The 23,630-nt window shown below is 51.7% G+C and overlaps 1 protein-coding gene across 6 annotated transcripts in view; it reads left to right on the forward strand.

Moving 5' to 3' along the window:
- Nucleotides 1-23,630, forward strand: part of Nup214 (nucleoporin 214) — a 70,712-nt gene that overhangs the window by 41,707 nt on the left and 5,375 nt on the right. For 4 of the 6 annotated variants that reach the window (XM_070014858.1, XM_070014861.1, XM_070014859.1 and 1 more), the window contains exons 26-32: nt 382-460; nt 3,340-3,424; nt 5,989-6,050; nt 7,530-9,287; nt 11,107-11,177; nt 16,274-16,430; nt 21,402-21,545. In XM_070014858.1, coding sequence (XP_069870959.1) covers nt 382-460; nt 3,340-3,424; nt 5,989-6,050; nt 7,530-9,287; nt 11,107-11,177; nt 16,274-16,430; nt 21,402-21,545 — 2,356 coding nt within the window. The remainder of the gene's footprint in view (nt 1-381; nt 461-3,339; nt 3,425-5,988; nt 6,051-7,529; nt 9,288-11,106; nt 11,178-16,273; nt 16,431-21,401; nt 21,546-23,630) is intronic. The other 2 variants (XM_070014862.1, XM_070014864.1) reach the window with 1 other exon arrangement.

Consider the following 23,630-nt stretch of genomic DNA (forward strand, 5'->3'; position numbering starts at 1 on the left):
GGACAGTTTTATCATCTTATCATGAACTCCTGCGGAGTTCATCCATTTCCCTCACTTGCTCACTCATTCATTTCCTCCACTCAGTATTCAAGGGCCTTTTGTGTGCCGTGCACAGTACTAGGCACTGGGCAAATAGCCGTGTGCCAGACTGCCATGCCTGCCTTGCCACAGTTCATAGAGACGTCCTTCTGTCTCCCTGCATGATTGTACAGGCAATTTCTTTTGTCTTCTTTTTTCCTTGCTTAATTAAATTGAGTGAAGCTAATATATCACTTCTTATTTTGGCTTGTTTACTTTGTTTTCACATTTACATTATACTTGCTCCTGTATTCCAAGAATGACTAGTGCTTTAGCCTAAACAATTTTCTTGTTCTGTTTCAGGGCTCTCTGATACCTTCCCTAAAGCCGTCAGGTTCCATGCCAACACCCGGTCACTTGTCCTCTGGTGACAAAGCCTCAGGTCAGTTCGCATTTGTGTGTTAGTGCAAATAAGGGTGAAAGAATTGTCTTCTAGATCTCAGAGGCAGCTGGCACAGGAAATAAAAATGGAGGTTACCTTCAAGAACTTACTGGTGAGAAACTTCTAGGAAGTGAATAAGGCCTTCAGCAGCTTCTGCGATTTTGAATTGAGTTTGAAAAACTCCAGGACTAGGAAAAACTTTTGACGTTCTCTTTTTTTTTTTTTTTGGGGGTCCGGTCGTGGGCCTGAACTCTGGGCCTGGGCACTGTCCCTCAGCTCTTTAGCTCAAGGCTAGCGCTCTACCATTTGAGCCACAATGCCACTTCCAGTTTTTTTTTTCTGCCTATGTGGTGCTGAGGAATCGAACCCAGGGCCTCATGCATGCAAGGTGAGCACTGTACCACTGAGCCACCTTCCCAGCACCTCTCTTTTTTTTGTCAGTCATGGGGCTTGAACTCTGGGCTTGGGCTCTCTCTCTGTGCTCTTCTGCTCAAGGTGAGTGCTCTACCACTTGAGCCACAGCGCCACTTCCAGTTTTCTGAGTGGTTTATTGGAGATAAGAGTCTCATAGATTTTCCTGCCCCAGCTGGCTTTGAACCATGATCCTCAGATCTCAGCCTCCTGAGTAGCTAGGATTGTAATCAGGCATGAGCCACTGGTGCCTGGCCAAAAAATGTTTCTTATATGCAGGGGGAACAAAAATATACATATTATTGTGTGCACAAGGGTATACTCTCAAATTTGGATTAATGTGGAGCCACAGTTGGCGGCCTCACACACCACTCATGTGAGAAAGGAGGAAGAAGAGGAAGGAGTAGAGATGGAGGAGGTATGTGGACTTCTCCACTAGTGTGCCTTAAGCTTAATGTGGACCGGAAAAGCTTTGTGGTATCAATAAGACTTCAATTATTTAAGAGTCAGTCTAATTCTGGCTACTACTTTAGGAAAAGTTTGGCAAGGTCATATATCCTAAATTCTTTTAAAGACTTGATTGGAGAGCTCCTTGTCACTCTGGAAGTTAAGAATCAGGCAAGCCTGAGGGACTCTGCTTTCCAGTGCCTGAGGCACGTGGTTGCTGGTCAGTGATGCTCACTGGTGCTCGTTTACTTGCTCTCACTTGCTGGACAGCCAAGCTTTAGAGCAGAACCTTTTTCTCCTGGGAGGAAAACTTCACTTAAAAAGGCCATCTGAGGGCTGGGTAGGTGGCTCAGTGATAGAGTGCTTGCCTTGCATGCATGAGACCCTGGGTTCAATTCCTCAACACCACATAAGAAAAAAAAACAGAAGTGGTGCTGTGGCTCAAGTGGTAGAGCGCTAGCCTTGAGCTGAAGAGCTCAGGGACAGCGCCCAGGCCCAGAGTTCAGGCCCCACAACTGGACCAAAAAAAACAAGTCCATCTGAGTTTGTACAGTGTTTTTTTCTTTTTTTTTTTGGTCGGTCATGGGGTTTGAACTCTGGTCCTGGGCGCTGTCCCTGAGCTCTTCAGCTCAAGGCAAGCTCTCTACCGCTTGAGCCACAGTGCCACTACCAGTTTTCTGGTTATTAATTGGAGATTAGAATCTCATGGACTTTCTTGCCTTGGCTGGCTTTGAACCATGATCCTCAGATCCTCCTTAGTAGCTAGGATTACAGGCGTGAGTCACCGGCGCCTGGCTGTACAGTGTTTCTTTAAAAAAAAATCCAAAACATGTACAGGACAGTTCTTATATTTGTTAGTAACAGAACTACAGAACTGAGGGACAGCACACAGGCCCAGAGTTCAAGCCCCACAACTGAGGGGAAAAAGAATTTCCATACATAGTCATAGAAATAATGCCTGTGTTGTAGAGACGTGGAATATAGCAAGTGCCCCTCACAGCATTACAGATACATAGTTTGAAATTGCCTCTTTTTTTTTAAAACAAAACCAGGTATGCCCTGCTCGTACTGGTTTTGTTCCCCGGCTCCCTCGTTTCTCTCCCCGTGCAGCGGATGTCCTGTCCGTCTTGCTGGGTCTCGTACCCATCCACTGTGCGGTTTTCATCGTGTAGCCCATTAGGTTTCACAGTATTTTACTCACAGTTCACAGGGTTTCTCACTGTGTGTTGAGCTGCACTGAACATGCTTACAGAACTAAATTGCGTTCCTGTCATTTTGAAAACTTTTATTAACATATAACCCATATTCCTTTAAAGAAAAAGATTTTTATGATTGCTCACTTGGATTGGGGCTTTTAAAATACATTTTCCTTTTCTCTTCCTTCCCCCCACTAAAATATGCCAGGGAGAAGATTGGGGATTACACCCTAGACTACTAGTACGTAAATAGTGAGGTTGAACATAGGAAGGATGACAGCTTTACATTTAACTTCCTACATGTGTCTGTACTGTAACAGTCAGGCCTTTCCCAGGCAATAGAAAAAAATGAAAATGATTCTTTTTGTTCAATACAAAAATCTATGAAAAATGCAGAAATGTATCAAGAAGTCACTACTCGGAAATGTTTAGCCTATTAATCTATTTATCTTTGGAGTTTTTTCCCCTTGGTCCCTTTGGTATATGTTAGTTTCAAATACTGAAAAGCTGCACCTCCAAGCACATAGGGTTAGGCTGTGAATTGAAGTGCACTGGAGTCCTTTTCTGGAAAGGCAGGTGTGGAGCACATTGTGTTGGACGGACTCAGAGCTGACCAGCAGGCTCTGCCCGGAGCCCACATTAGGCAACATGCCAGCGCTCACCTCCTGCTTGTCAGAGGGTGTCTGGGCTTCTCAACCTGAAGGGGTGGCTTTGAGCCCCCCTACCTTGTCTAAGAGCAGGGAATTACAAATTGGAGCTTCAAGCCAGCTTTTTGAAATGGCCTCATTTCCTGTTCTGTTTTGTTTTATTTTCCATCCTTTTCAGGGCCAGCCAAGACAGAAGCAGCTGTGAGCTCCACACCATCTGCCGCGGGACACTTCAGCAAGCCTTTCTCCTTCACTCCCTCTGGGTCAGTGGTGCACTTAGGTTTTGTGGTAGATCACAAAGAGCTCCTCCAAGTCTTTGTTCAGATCAGCAGGGCTGTGCACATGTTTATCACATGTGCTTGTGGCACATCACATGTGCTTGTGGCAGCTTCTGCCCGCAGTGGCCAGCATGCTACGCACTGAGTGTTCTGAAAGTCCGTTCCCCTTTCCCTTTGGAGCTGGGCTCTCTGTGTGCATTCCTACCTATTCATTCGTTTCAGTTGTTCACCTAAGCCCCTTTTTTGGGAGTACCAAGTCCTTTAAATTATCTGATAAAATTCTAACCCTGGTCATCAGGTTTCTCACACTGAAGGTATTTTCATTCTGACCCCTTTAGGGGCTGTATATAACACTTGAATTGGCTTTTTTTCTTTTTTCTTTCTTTCTTTTTTTTTTTTTTTTTTTTTGCCAGTCCTGGGGCCTAAACTCAGGGCCTGGGCACTGTGCACTGTCCCTGAGCTTCTTATGCTCAAGGCTGGCACTCTACCACTTGAGCCATAGCACCACTTGCAGCTTTTTCTGTGTATGTGGTACTGAGGAATCAAACCCAGGGCTTCATGCCTATTAGGCAAGCACTCTACCACTGAGCCACTTTCCCAGCCCTGGCTTTACTTCTAATCACTGTCCTGCATAGAGAGTGCAAGAGAAGATGGCCACTATTTCATACTTTAGTTTTCATATCGATTGGAGGATGTGTTTCATTTTGTTAAGAAATACTTCCAGGTGTCAATGGTCCATGCCTGTAATCCTAGCTATTCAGGAGGCTCAGGTCTAAGGATCAAGGTTTAAAGTCAGCACAGGCAGGAAAGTCTATGAGACTTCAATTACCCACCCAAAAGCTGGAAGCAGAGCTGTGGCTCAAGTGGTAGAGCACCAACCTTGAGCATAAAAGCTCAGAGATAATGCCCAAGCCCTGAGTTCAAGTGCCAGGACCAAAAAAAAAGAAAAAAGAAATACAGGACGGACTCTTCTAAGCCTTACAAAGTAGTCTTGTTCACTGTGGAGCCAGTGCCAGCTCTCCAGCCATATGCATGTGCAGTTAGATGGGTTGAGATCACACCTGTCCCTAGATTATTTGCCATTACCTGGTTGTGTGTTCACTTCCATTACCAAAGCCCCTTCAGAGCCAGGTGCTGGTGTCTCATGCCTGTAGATCTAGCTAACTCAGGAGGCTGAGATCTGAGGATAGTGATTCGAAGCAAGCCAAGGCAGGAAAGTCTGTAGTACTCTTCTCCAATTAACCACCAGAAAACTGGAAGTGGTGCTATGACTCAAAGTGGTAGAGTGCCAGCCTTGAGCGAAAAGCTCAGGGACAGCACACAGACCCTAAGTTCAGGCACCACAGCTGACAAAAAGAAAAGCTGCTTTCAACCACATGGTGGCTTTCATCTGTAATCCTAGCTAACTGCTCAGAAAGCTGAGATCTTGCAGATATGGTTAGAAGCCACCTAGGTAGAAAAGTCCTTGAGACTTCATCTCTAATATAACCAGCAAAGGAAGTGGCGTTGTAGCTCAAGTGGTAGAGCGCTCACCTTGACTTGAAGAGCTGAGGGACAACGCCCAAGCCCAGAGTTCAAGCCCCACGACCGACAAAAAAACAAAACAAAACTATATAAAATAACCAGCAAAAAGCCAGGCTGGAGTCATGAATCAAGTAGGTAGAGCTCCACTCAGCCAGCCAGAAGCAAGCGCAAAGCCCTGAGTTCAAGCCCTGTACTGAATGAATACCCTTGAGTGCTTTCAGTTTTTTGTTGTCTGGCTGGAATCGTTAGCCACACCCCTTTCCCCTGACGTCAGTGTTTTTCAGGAATATCCTTCAGCCCAACAGGGGGAAAAAGGAGGGAGGACTTTTTTTTTTTTTTGGCCAGTCCTGGGGCTTGAACTCAGGGCCAGGGCACTCTACCACTTGAGCCACAGCGCCACTTCTGGATTTTTCTGTGTATGTGGTACTGAGGAATCAAACCCAGGGCTTCATGCATGTTTGGCAAGCACTCTACCACTGAGCCACCTTCCCAGCTTGAGGGAAGACATTATATGTTGTCTGTAGTTTTGATAGAATTCCACCACTTCTGTCAAAGCTGCTGAGGCAAGGCTTCCGTTGCATTCCATCCAGCCTCTGTCTCAGTAGCATGGGCTCACTTGGCCTGCCCCTTGACCATGGGAGGACTCTGAGAGGACTCTGACTCTAGTCTGCTGCTGCTGCTGGCCAGGTTTCTCCCCCACTCCCACACTGGCCAAGCAGCTTCCCTAATTTCTGTTTCTGGTGCACATGCCTGCTGTCCCACTGCTGCTCCTTTGCTCCTTGGAATCAGTCTCCACTCAGGCCTCTGCGTTGAGAAACCGCCATGCTTCCAAGGCCTCCCCCTGCTGCCCCTCTTCCCTCCCTGACAAATTGCCTCTCCCTCCTCGGAGATATTGAGGTGGTTGCATTGTCCCTAAGATATGTCCTCAGGGGCAGATGGTCTGAAGGAATTGCAGCATGCAGTACTAAGGGGAAGATGTGCCTTTGGTTTGTTGCTTTTTAACGTCTCTTTTTTTTACTTGGCAGAGCTGGCTTTAATTTTGGGATAATTGCACCAACACCGTCTTCTAATTTCACTGCCACCCAAGGTATAGTCTCTGCATTGAATAGATCACTTTTGTGTTTCCTTAAACAAACGCAGTTATTTTTGTATAGATAAGACTTACTTAGCATTTGGCGTAAGGGCTAGGTACGTCAGCAGGCCGCTTGCCGGTGCGTGCTGCTATGCTTCACTGCAACACCCTCAGGGTTCTGTATAAGAAATTAACACAGCGGGCTCTGCAGTTCAGATCAAGGAGAGAATCTGCTTCTGGAAAGTCAAAGCTACCCATTAGCATTTAAATGTTAACATTAAGATAGAACTAGTCAGGCGCTGGTGGCTCATGCCTGTAATCCTAACTACTCAGGAGGCTAAGATCTGAGGATCCTAGTTCAAAGCCAGCTGGGGCAGGAAAGTCCGTGAGACTTATTTTTTTGGTCGGTCATGGGGCTTGAACTCTGGACCTGAGCTCTGGCCCTCAGCTCTTCAGCTCAAGGCTAGCGCTCTACCACTTGAGTGACAGCACCACTAAGAATCTCACAGACTTTCCTGCCTGGGCTGGCTTTGAACTGGAATCCTCAGATCTCAACCTCCTGAATAGCTAGGGTTACAGGTGTGAGAACCTAGTGCCCAGCTTTTTATTTTATTATTAGGTAGGAGAATTCTATGTGGTCCAGGCTGGTCTCCAACTCCTGGGTTCAAATGATCTTCCTGTGTCCATAGCTGGGACTGTAGGCATACACTATAGTGTATGCCTATATGCCTTAATGCTTGTTAGAATACCCAAAGTGTTAGAGGGGCCAGGGGTCTGAAACCATAGTAGACATCTTGACCCTGATCCAAGCGTGGCCCAGAAAAGGTCAGGGATTTCATTCCTTTCTCTGATGAGCAGAAATTTGTAAGGTCTTCTTTTAACCTTTGACAACTGAAATGTGTCAATACACCCTGAGGCCTGCTTTCTCCCCCATTTGTACAGGAAAGCACCACCGTGATATAAAAAGATCGGAAAGGAACAAAATCATTGTCAAAAATAGTGAGGAAAATGAAATAGGAATAAACAGCAGTGATTCCACATCACCTTTTAGCTAATGTGAGAAGAGACAGCAATCCATAAAGAGCTCAGTACAGCACCAGTGATTAGAGTCAGGAGTAGCTCCCCCGTGTGTCAGTGTGGTCTGTAGTTGGCATTTTGTGCCCTTGAGCAATAAAGGCAGAGCTGTCAGTGTTGCCAGGCCGGGCTGGGGTGTGTGAGGCAGAGCACCCTCAGTTCAGGGCTGAGGTAGCCAAGATGCCTTTTCTGTTTTTCTTTGGTTCATAAAAACCATACTTGTTTGTTCCTACCTAGTGAGATGCCTGGGCCGGGTTAATGCTTCCGTGGGGAAGTTTCCATTCATCCCCTCCCGCCCCCTGGGAAGATGCCACTGTTAGAACAACTTGTCCACCCTGGAGGAGAGAGAAGCCAGTGGAAACTTGTTAAGTGGTATTTTGCGGAGTCTAACCCATCTCTCAACTTCTGTTTCTTGCCTAGCGGTGACACCAGCCACCAAAGAGTCAAACCAGCTGGAGACGTCGTTGGGCGGGGGAGGCCAGCCTTTCTACGAGCCCATCCCAGAGGGCTCCTCCCCTGCCGAAGCCGAGTCTCCGGCGCCCAGCAGCAGGCCAGCCGCCCCGCCCGGGGCCGCCCTGGCCGCCACTACCTCCTCCAGCAAGCTGGAGACGCCGTCCAAGTGGGGAGAGCTGCTGTTCCCAAGTTCTGCGTCTGGGGAGACGCTCGGCAGCTTCTCGGGCCTGCGGGTGGGCCAGGCCGAGGACTCTGCCAAGCCACCCAGTAAGGCTCCGCCCGCCAGCCTGTCCGGTGGCCAGCCAGCCAAGCCCAGCGTGTCCTCGGGCTTCAGCTTCCCGGGCTCTGCGGCATTAGGGAAGCCCGCCGAGCCCCCCGCCACCTCCGTGCCCACCAGCACTGCAGCGCCCAGCACCAGCGCCAGCGGTTCCTCCGCTGCGGTCTTTGGCAGTCTCAGCAGCACGGGACCTGCTGGGGTGGCCAGTTTTGGGGGGATGTCTCTGGGCGGCAGCAAGTCTAGCTTTTCATTTGGAAGCCCGCAGACCAGTAACCCAAGCTCCTTGCCTGCCCCCCTGCCAGCCTCCTCGGCCCCTGCCCTCCCAGCGCCCTTCCCCACCCTGTCCTTCAGCAGCCTCCTGAGCTCGCCCGCTGCTTCCCCCCTGCCCGGGTCTTCTGGAAAGAGCCCTGAAGAGCCCCAGACATCGGCTGCACCTGAGAAGTCAGGCCACGGTGAGGCCTCGGCGCCCACTGCCTCGCTCCCAGCACAGCCCGCGGCGGCCCAGCCTCAGCCTCCGCCTCCACCGCCGGCCTCCGACACCAGTAAAAAAGAACCCGTGCTCACACAGCCGGCAGTCGGGAGTCCCGGCACCGCGGCATCTGCCGCCAGCCACACGGCCCCCTCTGCCGAGGCCACCCCAGCAGCTGTGGGGAGCCCCGACGTCAAGACGGAGGCAGCCTCTCCCGCCTCCACCTTCGCCGCCCCCGCGCAGGCCGCCGTAGGAGCAGCTCTGCTCCCGGCTGCGGGCCCGGGGGCCGTCGAAGCTGCAGGCGCCCCTACCAGCAGCAGCACTGTGCCCAGCACCGCCCCGGGCCCTACCACAGACACAGCAGTGTTTGGCACTGTCACTTCGGGCTCCTCAGTCTTCACCCAGCCACCCGCCGCCAGCTCGGCGTTCAGCCAGCTCTCCAGCAGCACGGCCTCTGCCCCCGCGCCCAGCCCGGTGTTTGGTCAGGTGGCAGCCAGCACCGCACCAAGCCTGTTCGGGCAGCAGACGGGCAGCATCGCCAGCACTGCCGCCACCACACCACAGGCCAGCAGCCCAGGGTTTGGCAGCCCTGCCTTCGGCACTTCTGCTTCCGGGGCCTTTGGACAGGCGACATTTGGCCAGGCCCCGGCCTTTGGACCAGCCACGAGCAGCCCAGCCAGCGGCTTCTCCTTCAACCAGCCTGGGTTCGGTTCTGGGCCCGCCTTCGGCCAGGCCGTGTCCTCCACCCCCTCGTCCACCACGGGAAACGTCTTCGGGGCTTCCTCGAGCGCCAGCAGCTCTGGCTCCTTCTCGTTCGGACAGTCTTCTACCAACACGGGCGGGGGGCTGTTTGGCCAGAGCAACGCTCCCGCGTTCGGCCAGAGCCCCAGCTTTGGGCAGGGAGGCACTGTGTTCGGCAGCACCTCGGCCACCACGTCCACAGCGGCACTCTCGGGGTTTAGCTTCTGTCAAGCTTCAGGTAAGAGTGTGCAGCGGATTATTACTTTGTCCCTCCCTGGACCGTCTGGAGCATTGGCAGCAAGCTTACTGCTGTGTCATGGAAAGAAAGGGAGAGGGAGCGAAAGAGAACGTGTCAGATGGAGAAGGGTGCCGGGAGCACCGCAGTCCTGGGAGATGCTCCGGCTGGGTCTGGATCTAGCAGGCCCAGCAAGCTCTACTCTGCTAGCTACCATACTGCCGATTCCATGGCGAAAAACCAAGTGTTTTTAATTCAAAGTCATGGCAAGTAACTTGGTGGCTCAGAGTGGTGAACCTTTCCGTTGGAGAGGCTTGTTAGAGGCTGGGAGTCCCTGCGTAGACCCTGGAGGCCGAGCTCACGTGAGCCAGAGCTGGCTGTAAGTCGGAGGAGCAGCGGGCTCCTCACCGCCTCCTCTGTAGGCCTTATTTCCTGCGGCACCATCTTGCTTGTCTGAAGAGTGGATCCTACCATTTGAGGAGCTGAGTTCTGCTTGTTTTCAGTATCATAATGTTTTTTAATAGTTTCACTATGTTTCAAAGAACAAAACCTGCTTCAGCATTACATCTCCAATTTAGCATCTATGTTTACTTCTAAAAGCCACCAGTAGACAGAGCAGTGCCAGGACTGTCCTAAGCGTGGCTTCTGATGCTTCCATAATGAAAGGCAGCCCTTCAGCAGCTAAGCTCTGGGGGAAAATAATGAAATGTTCACTCATTCTGAGGATAATTCAAAAGTGGCTTAGGATTGATTAGGATGGAAATGTTTTCCCTCTTCCAGTGCATGTTAAGCTGTTACCAAGTTCAGCTGTAAGGAGGACACAGTGGTAAAGAGATAGTTTTGAGGTTCACCTGAGGCCTGAGATGGGCTGGTGTGTCCCCTGTGGGAACAAATAGAAGGCTACAGGGTGCCCTGCACTGCCCCCGTCTCTCTACACTGTTGCTTCTCCTGTCAGATCTCAAGAAAATCTGCATAGCAAGCCAGGTGACCAGATTCAGAGCCCCTGAAGGGCTCACCCTCTTCCCTTTCGTGCTGTGTGGAGGGCTGCGCACTGCCCTCCAGCCCTCCGCACAAGCTCACTGCCCGGTCAGTATCAGGAACGAGCACAGATCTCCAGCTCTTTGCTGCAGTGTGTCATTCTGCCAAACTATCCTGGCCCTCATCAGCCCGGCATCTCCACCATTCGTTCTGTCACCTGGGAGGTTGAGGTGCCGGTGAGTAGGGAGGAAAAGTATCTATAATGCTAGTGATTGGAAAGCATTCTTGGTGGCTGAGTCCCAGGAGAAGCTTCTCTGAGACTATGCCATCTTACTGACCCACATCCACTGGTAAAAGAGAAGGATTATTATGAAAAGCTATGAAGTCAGGCCTCTGAATTCCACAGTTACAGATACAGCCACAGAGCGAAAATAACTGACCAAAAACCAGACTGTGCTGACATGTGCAGAGTTTTTCTTATCATTATTGCTTAAATAATACAGCAATTACTTAGGTACCATGAATGTTGTACTGGGCATTGTAAGTAATCCAGAGATGAGTTAGAGAACGTGGGGGCTGGGCAGGCATTTGCACTGTACTGGGTGCTATAAGCAATCGAGGTGATTTACAGAAAGAAGATGGCGGGTGGTGCAGCCTCTGTGCAGGCGTGCTGCTACCTCACAGGGTCTGGAGGACACAGGAACTGGTGTGCTCAGTGAGGAAGCAGTTTCACTCAAGTTGATTGGTGGCAGGGTAACAGCACACTTACGTGCCTTTTTTTTTTAATGTCTTTACTATTTAAGACTCATCCAGTTTGAACTTTTGTTTTCTTTGTGTTTTGTAGGTTTCGGATCTAGTAACACTGGTTCTGTGTTTGGTCAAGCCGCCAATACTGGTGGAACAGTCTTTGGCCAGGTAAATACATTCTGTCTCCGTGCGTGTCCACATCTCCCCCCATTCTCCCCGGTGTAACCGAGTCAGTTTATGCTAGTGGCCAGGCCAGGCCCAGCAGACCTCCATGCGTGCTGCTTAAGTTGCCCTGAGGGCAGACAAGCGGCTGCCCTTGCATTACAGAGAGCCAACCACCAGGACTTCATCTGTTGTCAGTCCTGGGGGAAGGACTTGCTGCCTTCAGTCAATCTTCTGCCTGTTTTATTAGGCCAGGGGTTGTCAAACTGCAATCCTCAGGCCAGGTCTACCTGTAGGCCTTGTTTCCTTTAAAGACCGTAAGCTAAGAATGGTTTTTACATTTTTAAGTGGTTGCTGGGGCTGGTGGGAGAATGTACAGTGGACACTACATGCTGCCACTGCGCTGAGCTGTTTGCAGTCCTGGGCCTCCTCCAGATGCCCTGAGCTGCTGTTCTTGATCCAGCAGCAACCCCTGCGCGCCAGCAAGGCCCGCACATCCTTGTAAGTGCCTTGTTGAATGACTCAAACTCATCATCACAACTACTCTAGGGATGGGAGCGGTGGTTGCTCCCACTTGAAAGATGAGAACAATGAAGTCCAGCATGCACCCTGGCTGTCTCCTGAGAAGCCCTCCCTTCAGAAGGAAGGTGTCTGTGGCATGCAAAGAGGGCACGGCTGTAAGGGCAGTTAGGGCACATGACTACAGAGCAGTGAGTACGTAACTGGTAGGCAGGGTGATCTTCCTCAGAGGTTTTTTTGTTTTTTTGTCCGTCATGGGGCTTGAACTCCGGGCTTCGGCGCTATCCCTCAGCTCTTCAGCTCAAGGTGAGCGCTCTACCACTTGCCACAGTACTACTTCCGGTTTTCTGGTGCTTAATTGGAGATAAGAGTCTCACGGACTTTCCTGCCTGGGCTGGCTTTGAACCTTGATCCTCATATCTCAGCTTCCTGAGTAGCTAGGATTACAGGCATGAGCCACCGGCGGCCGGCTCCTCAGAGGTTTTATCAACCCCTGGCTTGGCAGATGGGCTCTGCCCTAGTCGGTAATCTTCCTTTTTTTTTTTTTTTGCCAGTCCTGGGCCTTGAACTCAGGGCGTGGACACTGTCCCTGAGCCTCTCTGTGTTCAAGGCTAACACTCTACCACTTGAGCCACAGTGCCGCTTCCGGGCTTTTCCGCTTATGTGGAACTGAGGAATCGAACCCAGGGCTTCATGCATGCAAGGCAAGCACTCTACCACTAAGCCATCTTCCCAACCCTCGGTGATCTTCCTCAAAAGAGAGAAATGAAACTTCTGATTTCCACATCTGGTAATCTAAGTCATTCAAACCAGATCATGACGAAAACTATGAGATGAAACCAGAAGTCATGTCTTCAAAGCTAATATGGTATTTCACCCAGCCAGATTCACAGGAAAACAGGAACCTAGAGGAGGAAAGTAAGCACAGACGCCATTTCTGCCCCAAGGACTTCGTTAACCTGAGAAACTTTGAACTTTGTATTTAAGGAGCCCCGCGGCCAAAGGAGCAGAAAATACTAAAATGCATACAAAGGTGATGTTCTCCCACACTCAGGGGAGACTCAGATTCCTGGAGCTCACCCTGTGTACGTGGCCCCCCGGACAGTGGTGCCTCCAGATGTCTGACAGGACATTCATTCGCTCTAAACTCCCATTCGACTTAGGAGTGACCCTTGGGATGCCGATTCCCACAGCAGCCACGAGCCAGAGCCAAAATAAACACCAGAAACGATTTGCAGAGACTGCTGGACTATAAAGCACAACTGTTCTACATGCTTAAGAGAAATGAAAGGCAAACTTCAAAATGCCTGTAGAGAATAGGAAACTGTACAAAGTATATATAACAACTTTGAAGAGGAACCAAGTAGAACTTGTAGAGAAGTGTAATAAAATTTCAGTGGGTCAGTGTTCAGGGCTGAGAGCTGCGTTCAGTTTCTTTCACAGCTGCTCAGCCCTGGCTGCAGCACAAAGCAGCCTCATCTCACAATGTACAAGTAAAGTTTTATTTACAAACAGGTTTACCAGTAAACCTGAAGTGGCTCTGTGGCTCAAGTGGTAGAGCTCTAGCCTTGAGATGAAGAGCTCAGGGACAGCGCCCAGGCCCGGAGTTCAAGACCCACAACTGACCAAAAACAAAAAAAACCCAAAAGAAAAAAAAAAAAAAAACAGAAAAAACACAGATTATAGGCAAGATTGGGCCCCAAAACTGTAATTTGCTGGATCTTGAAAGAGAAGAAATACACCGAATGCTTCAGAGAGAGAAAAAAGGAAGCACCAAGCAGAAAATCTAACGTATTTAGCCAGAGCCCCAGAAGAGAAAGGTAGAATATGTGTTGCTGTATTAGAAGAGTGAAGGACTGAAATTTCCCAAAGCCAGCACATGTCAGAGTGCAGGAAGAAAATCTGCTATCACAGTGAGAGCACAGGCAACAAAAATAAAAAGACTCACAGCAGCTCTGGCTGGGCTGACAGGCTGACTTCTCTCAGTTATAAAGACAGGCAGAAGACAGTTGGACCACTGCATTTACCAGTCCTAAGTCTTGAACTCAGGGCCAGGGTGCTGTCCCTGAGCTTTTGTGGTTAAGGCGCTAGTTAGCACTCTTACCACATGAGCCACAGCTCTACTTCTGGCTTTTTTTTTTTTTAATTGGGGATAAAGAGTCTCATAGGCTTGCCTGCCCAGGCTGGCTTCAAATTGTGATCCTCAAATCTTAGCTTTTTGAGTAGCTAGGATTATAAGCATGAGCCATCAGTGCCCAGCTTGCAATCAGATTTTTTAAGTCAGCAAGTAACAACCTCGAGATAATCCAAATGTTAGAACTAAGACAACAACTTAAAAATAGCTGCTGTGCTCTAGGATTTACAAGAAAATATTGGGGAAAAAAATAGTTGAATATAGCATCTCTGCAGAGATTTGGAAATTAAAGGTGTAACAGCAGAGTGAATATGACCAAAAAACTGAACTTTCTGTGCACTTGTTCAGTTTGCTATAACTTCAGTTTTAAAACGCTGTTGTTTATTTCAATCGCAATGGATGGGGTTCTGTTGAGTGAGTTCATGAGGATGCAGTACCTGCTGGACTCATTCACTCAGTGAAGTACGCTCAGTACCGGCCCTGAGGATGCCTTCACTGCCCTGTGCTCAGTACCCGCCCTGAGGATGCCTTCACTGCCCTGTGCTCAGTACCGGCCCTGAGGATGCCTTCACTGCCCTGTGCTCAGTACCCGCCCTGAGGATACCTTCACTGCCCTGTGCTCAGTACCTGCCCTGAGGATGCCTTCACTGCCCTGTGCTCAGTACCCGCCCTGAGGATGCCTTCACTGCCCTGTGCTCAGTACCTGCCCTGAGGATGCCTTCACTGCCCTGTGCTCAGTACCCGCCCTGAGGATGCCTTCACTGCCCTGTGCTCAGTACCCCATGAAGTATGTTCAGGCCCACCCTGCTTGTTTCTGTGGATAGCTGTAGAAGGCCGGGCTGGTCCTCCTCGGCATTGCCCGGCCTCACACTATCCATGAGTTCCTCAGTCATGGTTTCCTCTCAGCCCTTAGCAAAGCTTTGGCTTTCATGATTGGATTCTAGTTGTGCAAAGCTCCTCGTCCCCAAATGGCTGCTTGAATTCCTGTCGTTTTTAAAGAAGTCTGAAGAGACTAAGCCAGGCGCTGGTGGCTCACGCCTGTCATCCTAGCTACTCGGGAGGCTGAGATCTGAGGATCACGGTTCAAAGCCAGCCCAGGCAGGAAAGTTTGTGACTCTTCAATAAACCACCAGAAAACTGGAAGTGGCGCTGTGGCTCAAGTGGTAGAACACTAGCCTTGAGCTGATGAGTTCAAGGACAGCAAGAAAGAGATTGAAAACACATTAGAAGGGGCTGGGAAGGTGGCTCAGTGGTAGAGTGCTTGCCTTGCATGCCTGAGGCCCTGAGTTCGATTCCTCAGGACCACATAAGCAAAAAGAAAAAAGCCGGAAGTGGTGCTGTGGCTCAAGTGGTAGAGCACTAGCCTTGAGCTGAAGAGCTGAGGGACAGCGCCCAGGCCCAGAGTTCAGGCCTCACGACCAGACCCAAAAAAAATAAAAATAAAACACATTAGAACTCTGGCTAAGGCAAGAATTTGTTTTTTTGTGTTTGGGGTCCAAAAGACAGCTAAAGTGCTGGCGCTTCTTTGGTATGGCAGAGGCGAGTCAGGGAGGGATCTTGGCACTTGTGAACAGAAATGAGGAGCTACCCCCTGACTCGTTACATATTGCCTTAGTCTCGGCCCAGGGTGACAGCTGGGTGTGCCAGGCAGAGCAGGATGAGACAGAGTCCCTAGCACAGGGACACTGCCGTCCTTTTAACCAGCAGCCAGGTTTCTGAGCAGGTGACTCGTTCAGGCCCTGCTGTGTGAGGCAAGTTCATCTCTGAGCTCATTGGATTCACTCTCCAACCTGAGGTGGGCAGTGTACTAACCCCCTCTTACAGCACCACTGTGCCCCGGATGGGCCGTCCACAGCTCCTGCGGGGCTGCCCATTTCTGAGGTCAGCTTTCATCAAAGGGAACACCACCCTCCTGGATGTCCTTAAAGAACCAGTTTCCCCAGAAATCCAGTGCGGTGCTTGGAGCAGCTCGGAGTCGATGCGTGGCGGAGTCAGCATCCAGCGCTGGAGCTCCTGCCACGCGCGCAGAGCTGCCGGAATCCCATGTGCACATTAGAGAAATGACAAAAAGCACTCGCCACCAGCTGCCAATGAGTTCAGCCAGAGATTAGAAGGAACAACAAGTGGCGCTCGGGAGGTCTAAATCATTTTCCAACTTCTTTATTTGGTGAAGCTCTTGGGGGATTGCTTTGCCCGCCCTGGCATGGTGTCAGACACCACAGGGCAAGAGGAGCACAGACAGTCCCCGCCTACCACGCAGGGGCTTGGGAACCGCTGTGCACAGGAAGCCCCGGCCAGGGCCCTGCTTCTCCTGGGTTTGTTGGGCGTCCCTTCCAAAGCTAATCCAGTCCTCTTGCTTTTTCCATGTGTGCCCTCCTGCCACGGAGGTGGCCTGTCGTTTCACGGTGACCTCTCATCCTGCCTTGCTTCCTGCCCCTTTGTTTTCTAGCAGTCCCCCACTTCCAGCGGGAGCGTGTTTGGGTCTGGAAACGCTGGGAGAGGGGGAGGCTTCTTCAGCGGCCTTGGAGGAAAACCCAGCCAGGACGCAGCCAACAAAAACCCGTTCAGCTCGGCCAGCGGGAGCTTTGGATCTACAGCCACCCCAAGTAAGTAGGGAAGCCTTTCCCCAGCCCCTGCTGCCAGTGTCATCCTCCTGGCATTGGCAGAGCTTCAAGGACAGATACCCAGCGGGTAGAGGACCTAGCGGGCCCATTTAAAATCCTACCACAAAGCAGCGCGGTCATTTGGGTTGGGAGGGGAGGTTGTTGTTTTGTCGGTCGGAGGGCTTGAACTTGGGGCCTGGGCACTGTCCCTCAGCTCTTCAGCTCAAGGCTAGCACTCTACCACTTGAGCCACAGCACCACTTCTAGCTTTTTCTGCTTGTGTGGTGCTGAGGAATTGAACCCAGGGCCTCGTGCATGCAAGGCAAACACTCTACCACTGAGCCACCTTCCCAGCCCCCTGTCCCTGAGTTCTTGTGCTCAAACCTAGTGCTCTATCACTTTGAGCCACAGCGCTGCTTCCAGTTTTTCTAGTGGTTAATTGGAAGTAAGAGTCTGATGGACTTTCCTGCCCAGGCTGGATTTGAACTATGATCCTCAGATCTTAGCCTTCTGAGTAGCTAGGATTATAAGCATGAGCTACCAGTACCCAGCTTTGTTGGTCGTGGTGGTAGTCATGGGGTTTGAACTCAGGGCCTTAGGCGATGTCCTGAGCTCTTTCATTTGAAGCTAGTGCTCTACCACTTTGAGCCACAACTCCACTTCTGGTTTTCTGGTGATTAATTGGAGATAAGAGTCTCACAGACTTAACTGCATGGGCTGGCTTCTACCCGTGATCCTCAGATCTCAGCCTCTTGAGTAGCTAGGATTACAAACGTGAGCCACCAGCACCCAACCAGTTTAGTTTCTAATAAGTTAGCCTATATAGTCATGAAAAGACACGAGAGCTGCGGGGAGAGGCTTGGTCCACTGAAATGGCCTGTCTTCTGTCTTCTGTCCCCACCTCTGTCTCAGTGTTGAGGTGCCCTGAAGCAAGTGCAGGCAGGCCGCAGAAGCCAGGCACACACAGGGGCTTGCATCTGCATTGCATGCTGCGTGTGCTTTGAACTCCAGCTGTGGGGAAGCTGAAGCCCTTAGTTCATCTCAACTTTTTTGTTTATTGCTTTTTATCAGAAGCTGTACCTCTTGGCACTTTCTTCTGCTGCTGATGTTTGAAACGTTTTTTGTTAAGTGTGCATTCTATTGTTGAGGCTGAGATTGCGAGTTTGGCTGTCATTTTCCTCTTAGCTTCTCTGGTGTCATGTGCTGCATCTCTAGCCACTTTGCTGAGCCAGACCTTAGCAATCCTGAGCTGACAGTCTCCCACAGTGGTGGGTGTGACAGTGAAACTCTCCGCCCTGCTTTGCTCTCTGATCAATAACCCATCCCTGTGACGTCCACTCCAGCAAGCTCAGAATGAAAGGTTGCTTGCTCTGAGATGCATTGCTCTTCCCTCGTGAGGTTGCATAATCAGAATTTGTTGCTCTTCAAATCGTAGTCTGCCAGGAGAGATTTAGAACTCTGGAATGAAGGGATCCAAGAAATCACATCTAGTTGTTTTCAAACACTGTTTAAGCAGAATCCTGATAAGTAAAACAAAAGCAGGTTCTTGCCGAAGCAGAGGTCAAGAACCCAAAGGTTCACAGGAGTAGTTCCTGGCTGTCAGAATCAGAAAGTGGCTGATCCGAAGCCCACCTCTCTCACATGGTAACATGCAGCGCTGCATCTGACACGAACGGGCACTTGATAGCATGCGCGAGGGTGTCACGGCTCTCCCGGCTCGCTCATCTCTAATGCCGTGGCTCTCGGCTGGCCGAATGCCCGTCCCTCAGAAGGCAGCCGGAGCTGGCACACCACTACCGACTCTCGCGCACTGGCTGTGCATGCCCCCAGCCCATGCCCAGTGCCACCACCTCAAGTCGGGTGGGAGTGGAACAGCACTGTACCCCAGGACTCCTCCTGTCCCCAGACTCTCTAGTTCTTAGCCAGTCTGGTCTTCATCTCCTAAATGTTCACTTGGTACTCTTTTGAAGGGATGGAAGACAGACAGACATCCTGGGGCTTGAACTCAGAGCCTAGGCTTTATCCTTGAGCTTTTTGTGCTGAAGGATAGTAGTCTACTTTAAGCTCCACTTCCAGCATTTCTGGTGGTTCATTGGAGATAAGAGTCTCACAGACTTTCCTACCTGGGCTGGCTTTGAACCACAGTCTTTACATATCAGCTTCCTGAGCAGCTAGGATTACAGGCTTGAGCCACCAGCAGAAAAGACAGGCCAGGAGAAATGGATGAGGAGCCAGGGGAGCCCAGGGGCGCGGTGTCCCTGTCCTGTCATGTGCCTTCTGCTCCATCATGAGTCTCAGCTTTCTTGTGCTAGTAGGTGAGAGCATCACTGCAGTTCTGGACTCAGAGCCCATGTTCCAGCTCCACCCTGCTCCCAGCCACTCATACTCCCCGTTCCTCTGTGCTCCCGCTCCTCTGTGCTCCCGGTTCCTCAGGGCTCCCGGCTCCCCACTGTCCCTCTCATGGCCCCTCGAAACTGTCTTTTGCCGAGAGTCATGCTGGTCCTTACCCTACCTCTCCTCCAGCCTTTCACACCTTCCCCTCCCCCCCATCAACACACACATACACACACACACACAGTGTGTGTGTGTGTGTGTGTGTGTCTAGGAATCCATCTTAAGTCCAGGGTTTTTCAGCTGCTTTTACTTTGCACTCTTCCTCCCCAGAGCCTGTCGCTTCTTGCTGATGACTGCAGGATAAAATCCAGGCTGGAGACCCCAGCACCCCAGCCTGCCCCCCCACCTCAGCCAGCTGTCAGCTGCTGCCCTCCCAGCGTCCTGCCGCTCACCCCGGGCCCTGGCCGCGGGAAAGCTGCAGGTCTTGCAGCTGGGTGCGGGGTGGAGCAGGAGGCGGGGGCTGAGGTAGCAGCTCGTGCCGTGTGCCGGGCACTGCACACCTGGGCTGGTCAGCTGCTGTGGCGATGTGGCTGGCCCCACTTGACTGGTTTTGTTCTTAAAGGACAGGAGGGTAGAAGATGCCTGGGTACTACGTGGCACAGCAGGGTGTAGGTAGGGTCTTTCTCAGCCCTGCTCCTCTCTGCCTGACAGTCCTTGTTCTGTGCACCTGCTTATACAGATGCCTTGTGGCGGCCATGTGTGGGCCGCTGGCCCTCCCACCGCCCGCTTCAACCTTGAGAGGAGTGACTGGGGACGCCAGCGCACAGCCACGGGCTGTCTTGTCAGGGTTTCCCCTGCTGCTCCTCTGTGGCCCCTGCATGGTTACAGTTCAGCCCCCTGAGGGCTGTCCCCCAGAGGGGCCCGGCACTTCCCGATCCTGTCCTGGGGACACCGAGGCAGCCTCTGCACACCCGTCCTCTCCCTGCGTCAGGAGGAGGAGGGGGCCTGTCAGTGAGCACCCCTGCCCACGAGGCCCACAGGAGGCGCTGGCCAAGCTCTGTGGAGGCCCTGCAAGAGGCCCTTCCCAGGGCACAAAACAATCCCAGCTACTCAGGAGGCTGAGAGTTGAGGATCACCATTTGAAGCCAGCCCACAGAGGAAAGTCTGGTTAATCTCCAGTTAACCACCAAAAAGCCAGAAGTGGAGCCGAGGCTTTTAGTGATAGAGTATGAGGCTAGAGCAAATAAGCCTAAGGATGGCATGTGGACCCAAGTTCAAGCCCACCCAAGACAGGCAAAAAAAAAAATGTTTTTATAGCTGAGTTCCAGTGGCTCATGGCTGTCATCCTAGCTACTCAAATGGCTGAGAACTGAGGATCCTGGTCCAAAGCCAGCCCAGGCAAGAAGACTCCTCTCTCTAGCTAACCACCAAAAAGTCATTAAATGGAGCTGTGGCCCCAATAAGTGATAGAGCACCAGCCTTGAGCAGAAACAGCAAATGAGAGCGTGGGGCCCTGAGCCCTGAGCTGAAGCTCTGGCAGCTCTCTTTCGCAAGTGAGGGCGTGCGCTCCCGCCTCCCCTCCGTCAGCCCGCAGTGTGCGAGGGCGCTGCTCACTTGGGGACCAGGGCTGGGCACCTTGACGTGCACACCAGTGGCTTGGGCGTCCACCCAGTCTCTGGATAGCCTCTCCCTGCTCTGTCACAGGTGGGAATGAATTTTAACAAAGCTCTCGAGAAGATAGAGTGAGGTCTGAAGTTAAGTCCCGGTATTTCAAGTGTGAGACAGTCCTCATTTCTGCAGCAAACAAGAGTCCCCGCCCTCATCCGAAGAGAATCCCTTCCTTCTGCCCTTCCCTCCTTAGAGCACGTTCAGCACCTCACCCCAGGCAGGAGGGATCCGCTAACCCTGCATCAGAAAGGTCCAGGGTCTTAGTGAACCCCTTAGAAAGAGGAGAGGAAGCCAGGCGTCGGTGGCTCACACCTGTCATCCTAGCTGCTCAGGAGGCTGAGATCTGAGGATCATGGTTCAAAGCCAGCCTGGACAGGAAAGTCCGTGAGATTCTTATCTCCAATAAACCAATAGAACACTGGAAGTGGCACTGTGGTTCTTCACGTGGTAGAGCACTTGCTGAAGAGCTGAGGGACAGCGCCCAGACTCAGAGCTCAAGCCCTGTGACCAACAAAAAACAAAACCGAGAGCAAAACCAAAGTGACCCTGTGGCTCAAGTGGTAGAGCGCCAGCCTTGAGCACAAAAAATCTCCGGGTCAGCACCCAGGTCCAGAGTTCAAGCCCCGTGACCGACCAAAAAAAAAAAAAAGATGAGCTGCAAGGCCTCGCTGGGCTGGGCCCCAGCGCCGCTCATGCCTGCGGACCAGAGCCGGAGCGCAGGGCTTCCCTCCGCCCGCACCCTCCGCAGCCACTCAAGTGTTCATGTCACTAACACAGGGAGGAAGGCAGACGGTCTTCCAGGCCCTAGACCTGACGTAGACCTGGGGCTCTGAGTGCCCCTGGGGGCGCGGGGCCTCCCACAGACCTTCTCCAGAGGGCCTCCTCTCCCCTTTCTGTGGTGCTGGCGGAGTGAGGCCAGCAAGCCGCCATCTTGGCTGTGCCACCTAGCCCCTCTGGTCCCTCTCTCCCCAGACACCTCCAACCTGTTTGGAAACAGCGGGGCGAAGACCTTCGGCGGATTCGGGTTTGGAGAGCAGAAGCCGACCGGCACGTTCAGCTCTGGAGGCGGAAGTGTGGCGTCCCAAGGCTTCGGCTTCTCCACGCCCAGTAAAACAGGTGCCAGCATGATGTGCGCGCATGTGCTGCCTGTGCCTGGGTATCAGGAGGGAGAAGGGGACCGCAGAGGGGAGGACGTCTCTGTGCTCATTTCATTGAGCTTCTGCTTCCTTCCCAATGCATGTGAAGTGGTTAAAAATGGGACTGCAGGGACGGGACTGCAGCCCGAGGAGCACGCAGTCATCTTAGGAGACGTCCTTAGCAGTGTCCACTGTCACAGAAGCACCCAGAGAGGAGCACGTCAGAGCTGACAGCTACAGCACACACAAGAACACACCTGATTGCTCCTGGTGTTCACATACACAGTTCTGTGTGTGTGTGTGCATGTGTGTGCACTAGGGACTCGAACTCAGAGCCTAGCACTGTCTCTTAGCTTTTCTATTGAAGGCAGGCACTCTACCACTTGAGCCCTAACTTTTGGCTGGTGAATGGAAGGTAAAAGTCTCCCAGACTTTACTGTCCCACCTATCCTCAAATAGTGATCCTTATTTTTGGGGGGGGGCAGGTCCGGTCGTGGGGCCTGAACTCTGGGCCTGGGCGCTGTCCCTCAGCTCTTCAGCTCAAGGCTAGCGCTCTACCACTTGAGCCACAGCGCCACTTCCGGCTTTTTTTCTTTTTGCTTATGTGGTGCTGAGGAATCGAACCCAGAGCCTCATGCATGCAAGGCAAGCGCTCTACCACTGAGCCACCTTCCCAGCCCCACGAATAGTGATCCTTAGATGCCAGCCTCCTGAGTGGCTAGGATGACAGGTGTGAGCCACCAGGACCAGCTGCCTGCCCTCTACCAGGCATTGCCTACACAGCATGCAGCTCTGTTCTTTGGCGCAGGTGAAAAGCACGTTAATAGCACAGTGTTTTAGCCCCACATCTACACATCTGCAATTAAAATCTCCGAGGGCAGGCTGGGAATGTGGCTTAGTGGTGGTGTGCTTGCCTAGCATGCATGAAACCCTGGGTTTGATTCCTCGATACCACATAAACAGAAGAAGCCAGAAATGGTGCTGTGGCTCAAGTGGTAGCCTGAGCAAAAGAAGCTCAGAGTCAGTGCCCAGGCCCTGAGTTCAAGCCCCAGGATTGGCCAAAAATACTCCAAGGGCAGTAGACGTTTAGATACAAGAGCGTGACTTGCTCAGCTAGCATTCTGCCAACCTGAACTACAACTCCAGCTTTGCTTATTTTGGAGATGGAGGCTCACAGACTTCTGTCTGGGTTAGCTTTGAGCTGTGATCCTCAGATTTCAGCCTTCTGAGTAGCTAGGTGTGAGTCACCAGTGCCCAATGAGAAAGCCCCTCTTCAAAGCAGGCTCTCTGTGGGTTCTTTGGTGGGAGTCATGCTCAGAGGGATGGGGTATTTTGAGCAAGACCCTTCGTGAGGGCCAGGTGTCTAAGTGGCTGTGGCTAAGGCCTAGGCCTCCCTAAACCAGAAAGCAGACTCTTGCTTTTAGAATCTCATTTCCACAGGCGAGTGTGCTTATCCTCGTAGCTTTGGCTGGGTGCCTGGTCTTAGATCGGAAGTTCTTAATTCTTTTCCTAGAATTTAAAAGGCACTAGAAATGAGATCCCAAGCTGAACCCTGGTGGCTCACGCCTACAATCCTAGCCACTCAGGAGGCTGAGATCTGAGCACTGTGGTCCAAAGCCAGTCCAGGCAGAAAAGCCCATGACACTCTTTATCTCCATTGAACTGCCAGAAAACCAAAAGCTTGAGTTGCGGCTCGAAGTGATAGAGGCTAGCCTTGAGCAAAAGAGTTCAGGGACAGTGCCCAGGCCCTGAGTTCAAGCCCCAGGACTGGCAAAAAGACACACAGGTGAGAAGTGAGGGGTGCAACGGGGCGCCGTAGCAGCAGGGCCGCAAGTTCACCTTGGAGCTTTACACCAGGTGTCCAGCCTCCCTCTAGCAAACGTGCCTCTGAAGTGACACTGCTGCTGGCCAGGAGGGGAGACAGACCAGGATAGACTGCCCGTGGGCTCGGGGGTCTGCATCCCTGCTTCGTGATCACCAGGGGTGTTGGGCACAGTGACCGCGAGAGGCTGGCACATGCCAGGTGCGAGCTGGAGTTGGGGTCTCGCAGACCTTCCAGTCCCAG

Source organism: Dipodomys merriami, unplaced genomic scaffold (assembly GCF_024711535.1).
Source record: "Dipodomys merriami isolate MVZ:Mamm:240054 unplaced genomic scaffold, mDipMer1.0.p SCAF_11, whole genome shotgun sequence".
Classification (NCBI taxonomy): Eukaryota; Metazoa; Chordata; class Mammalia; order Rodentia; family Heteromyidae; genus Dipodomys; species Dipodomys merriami.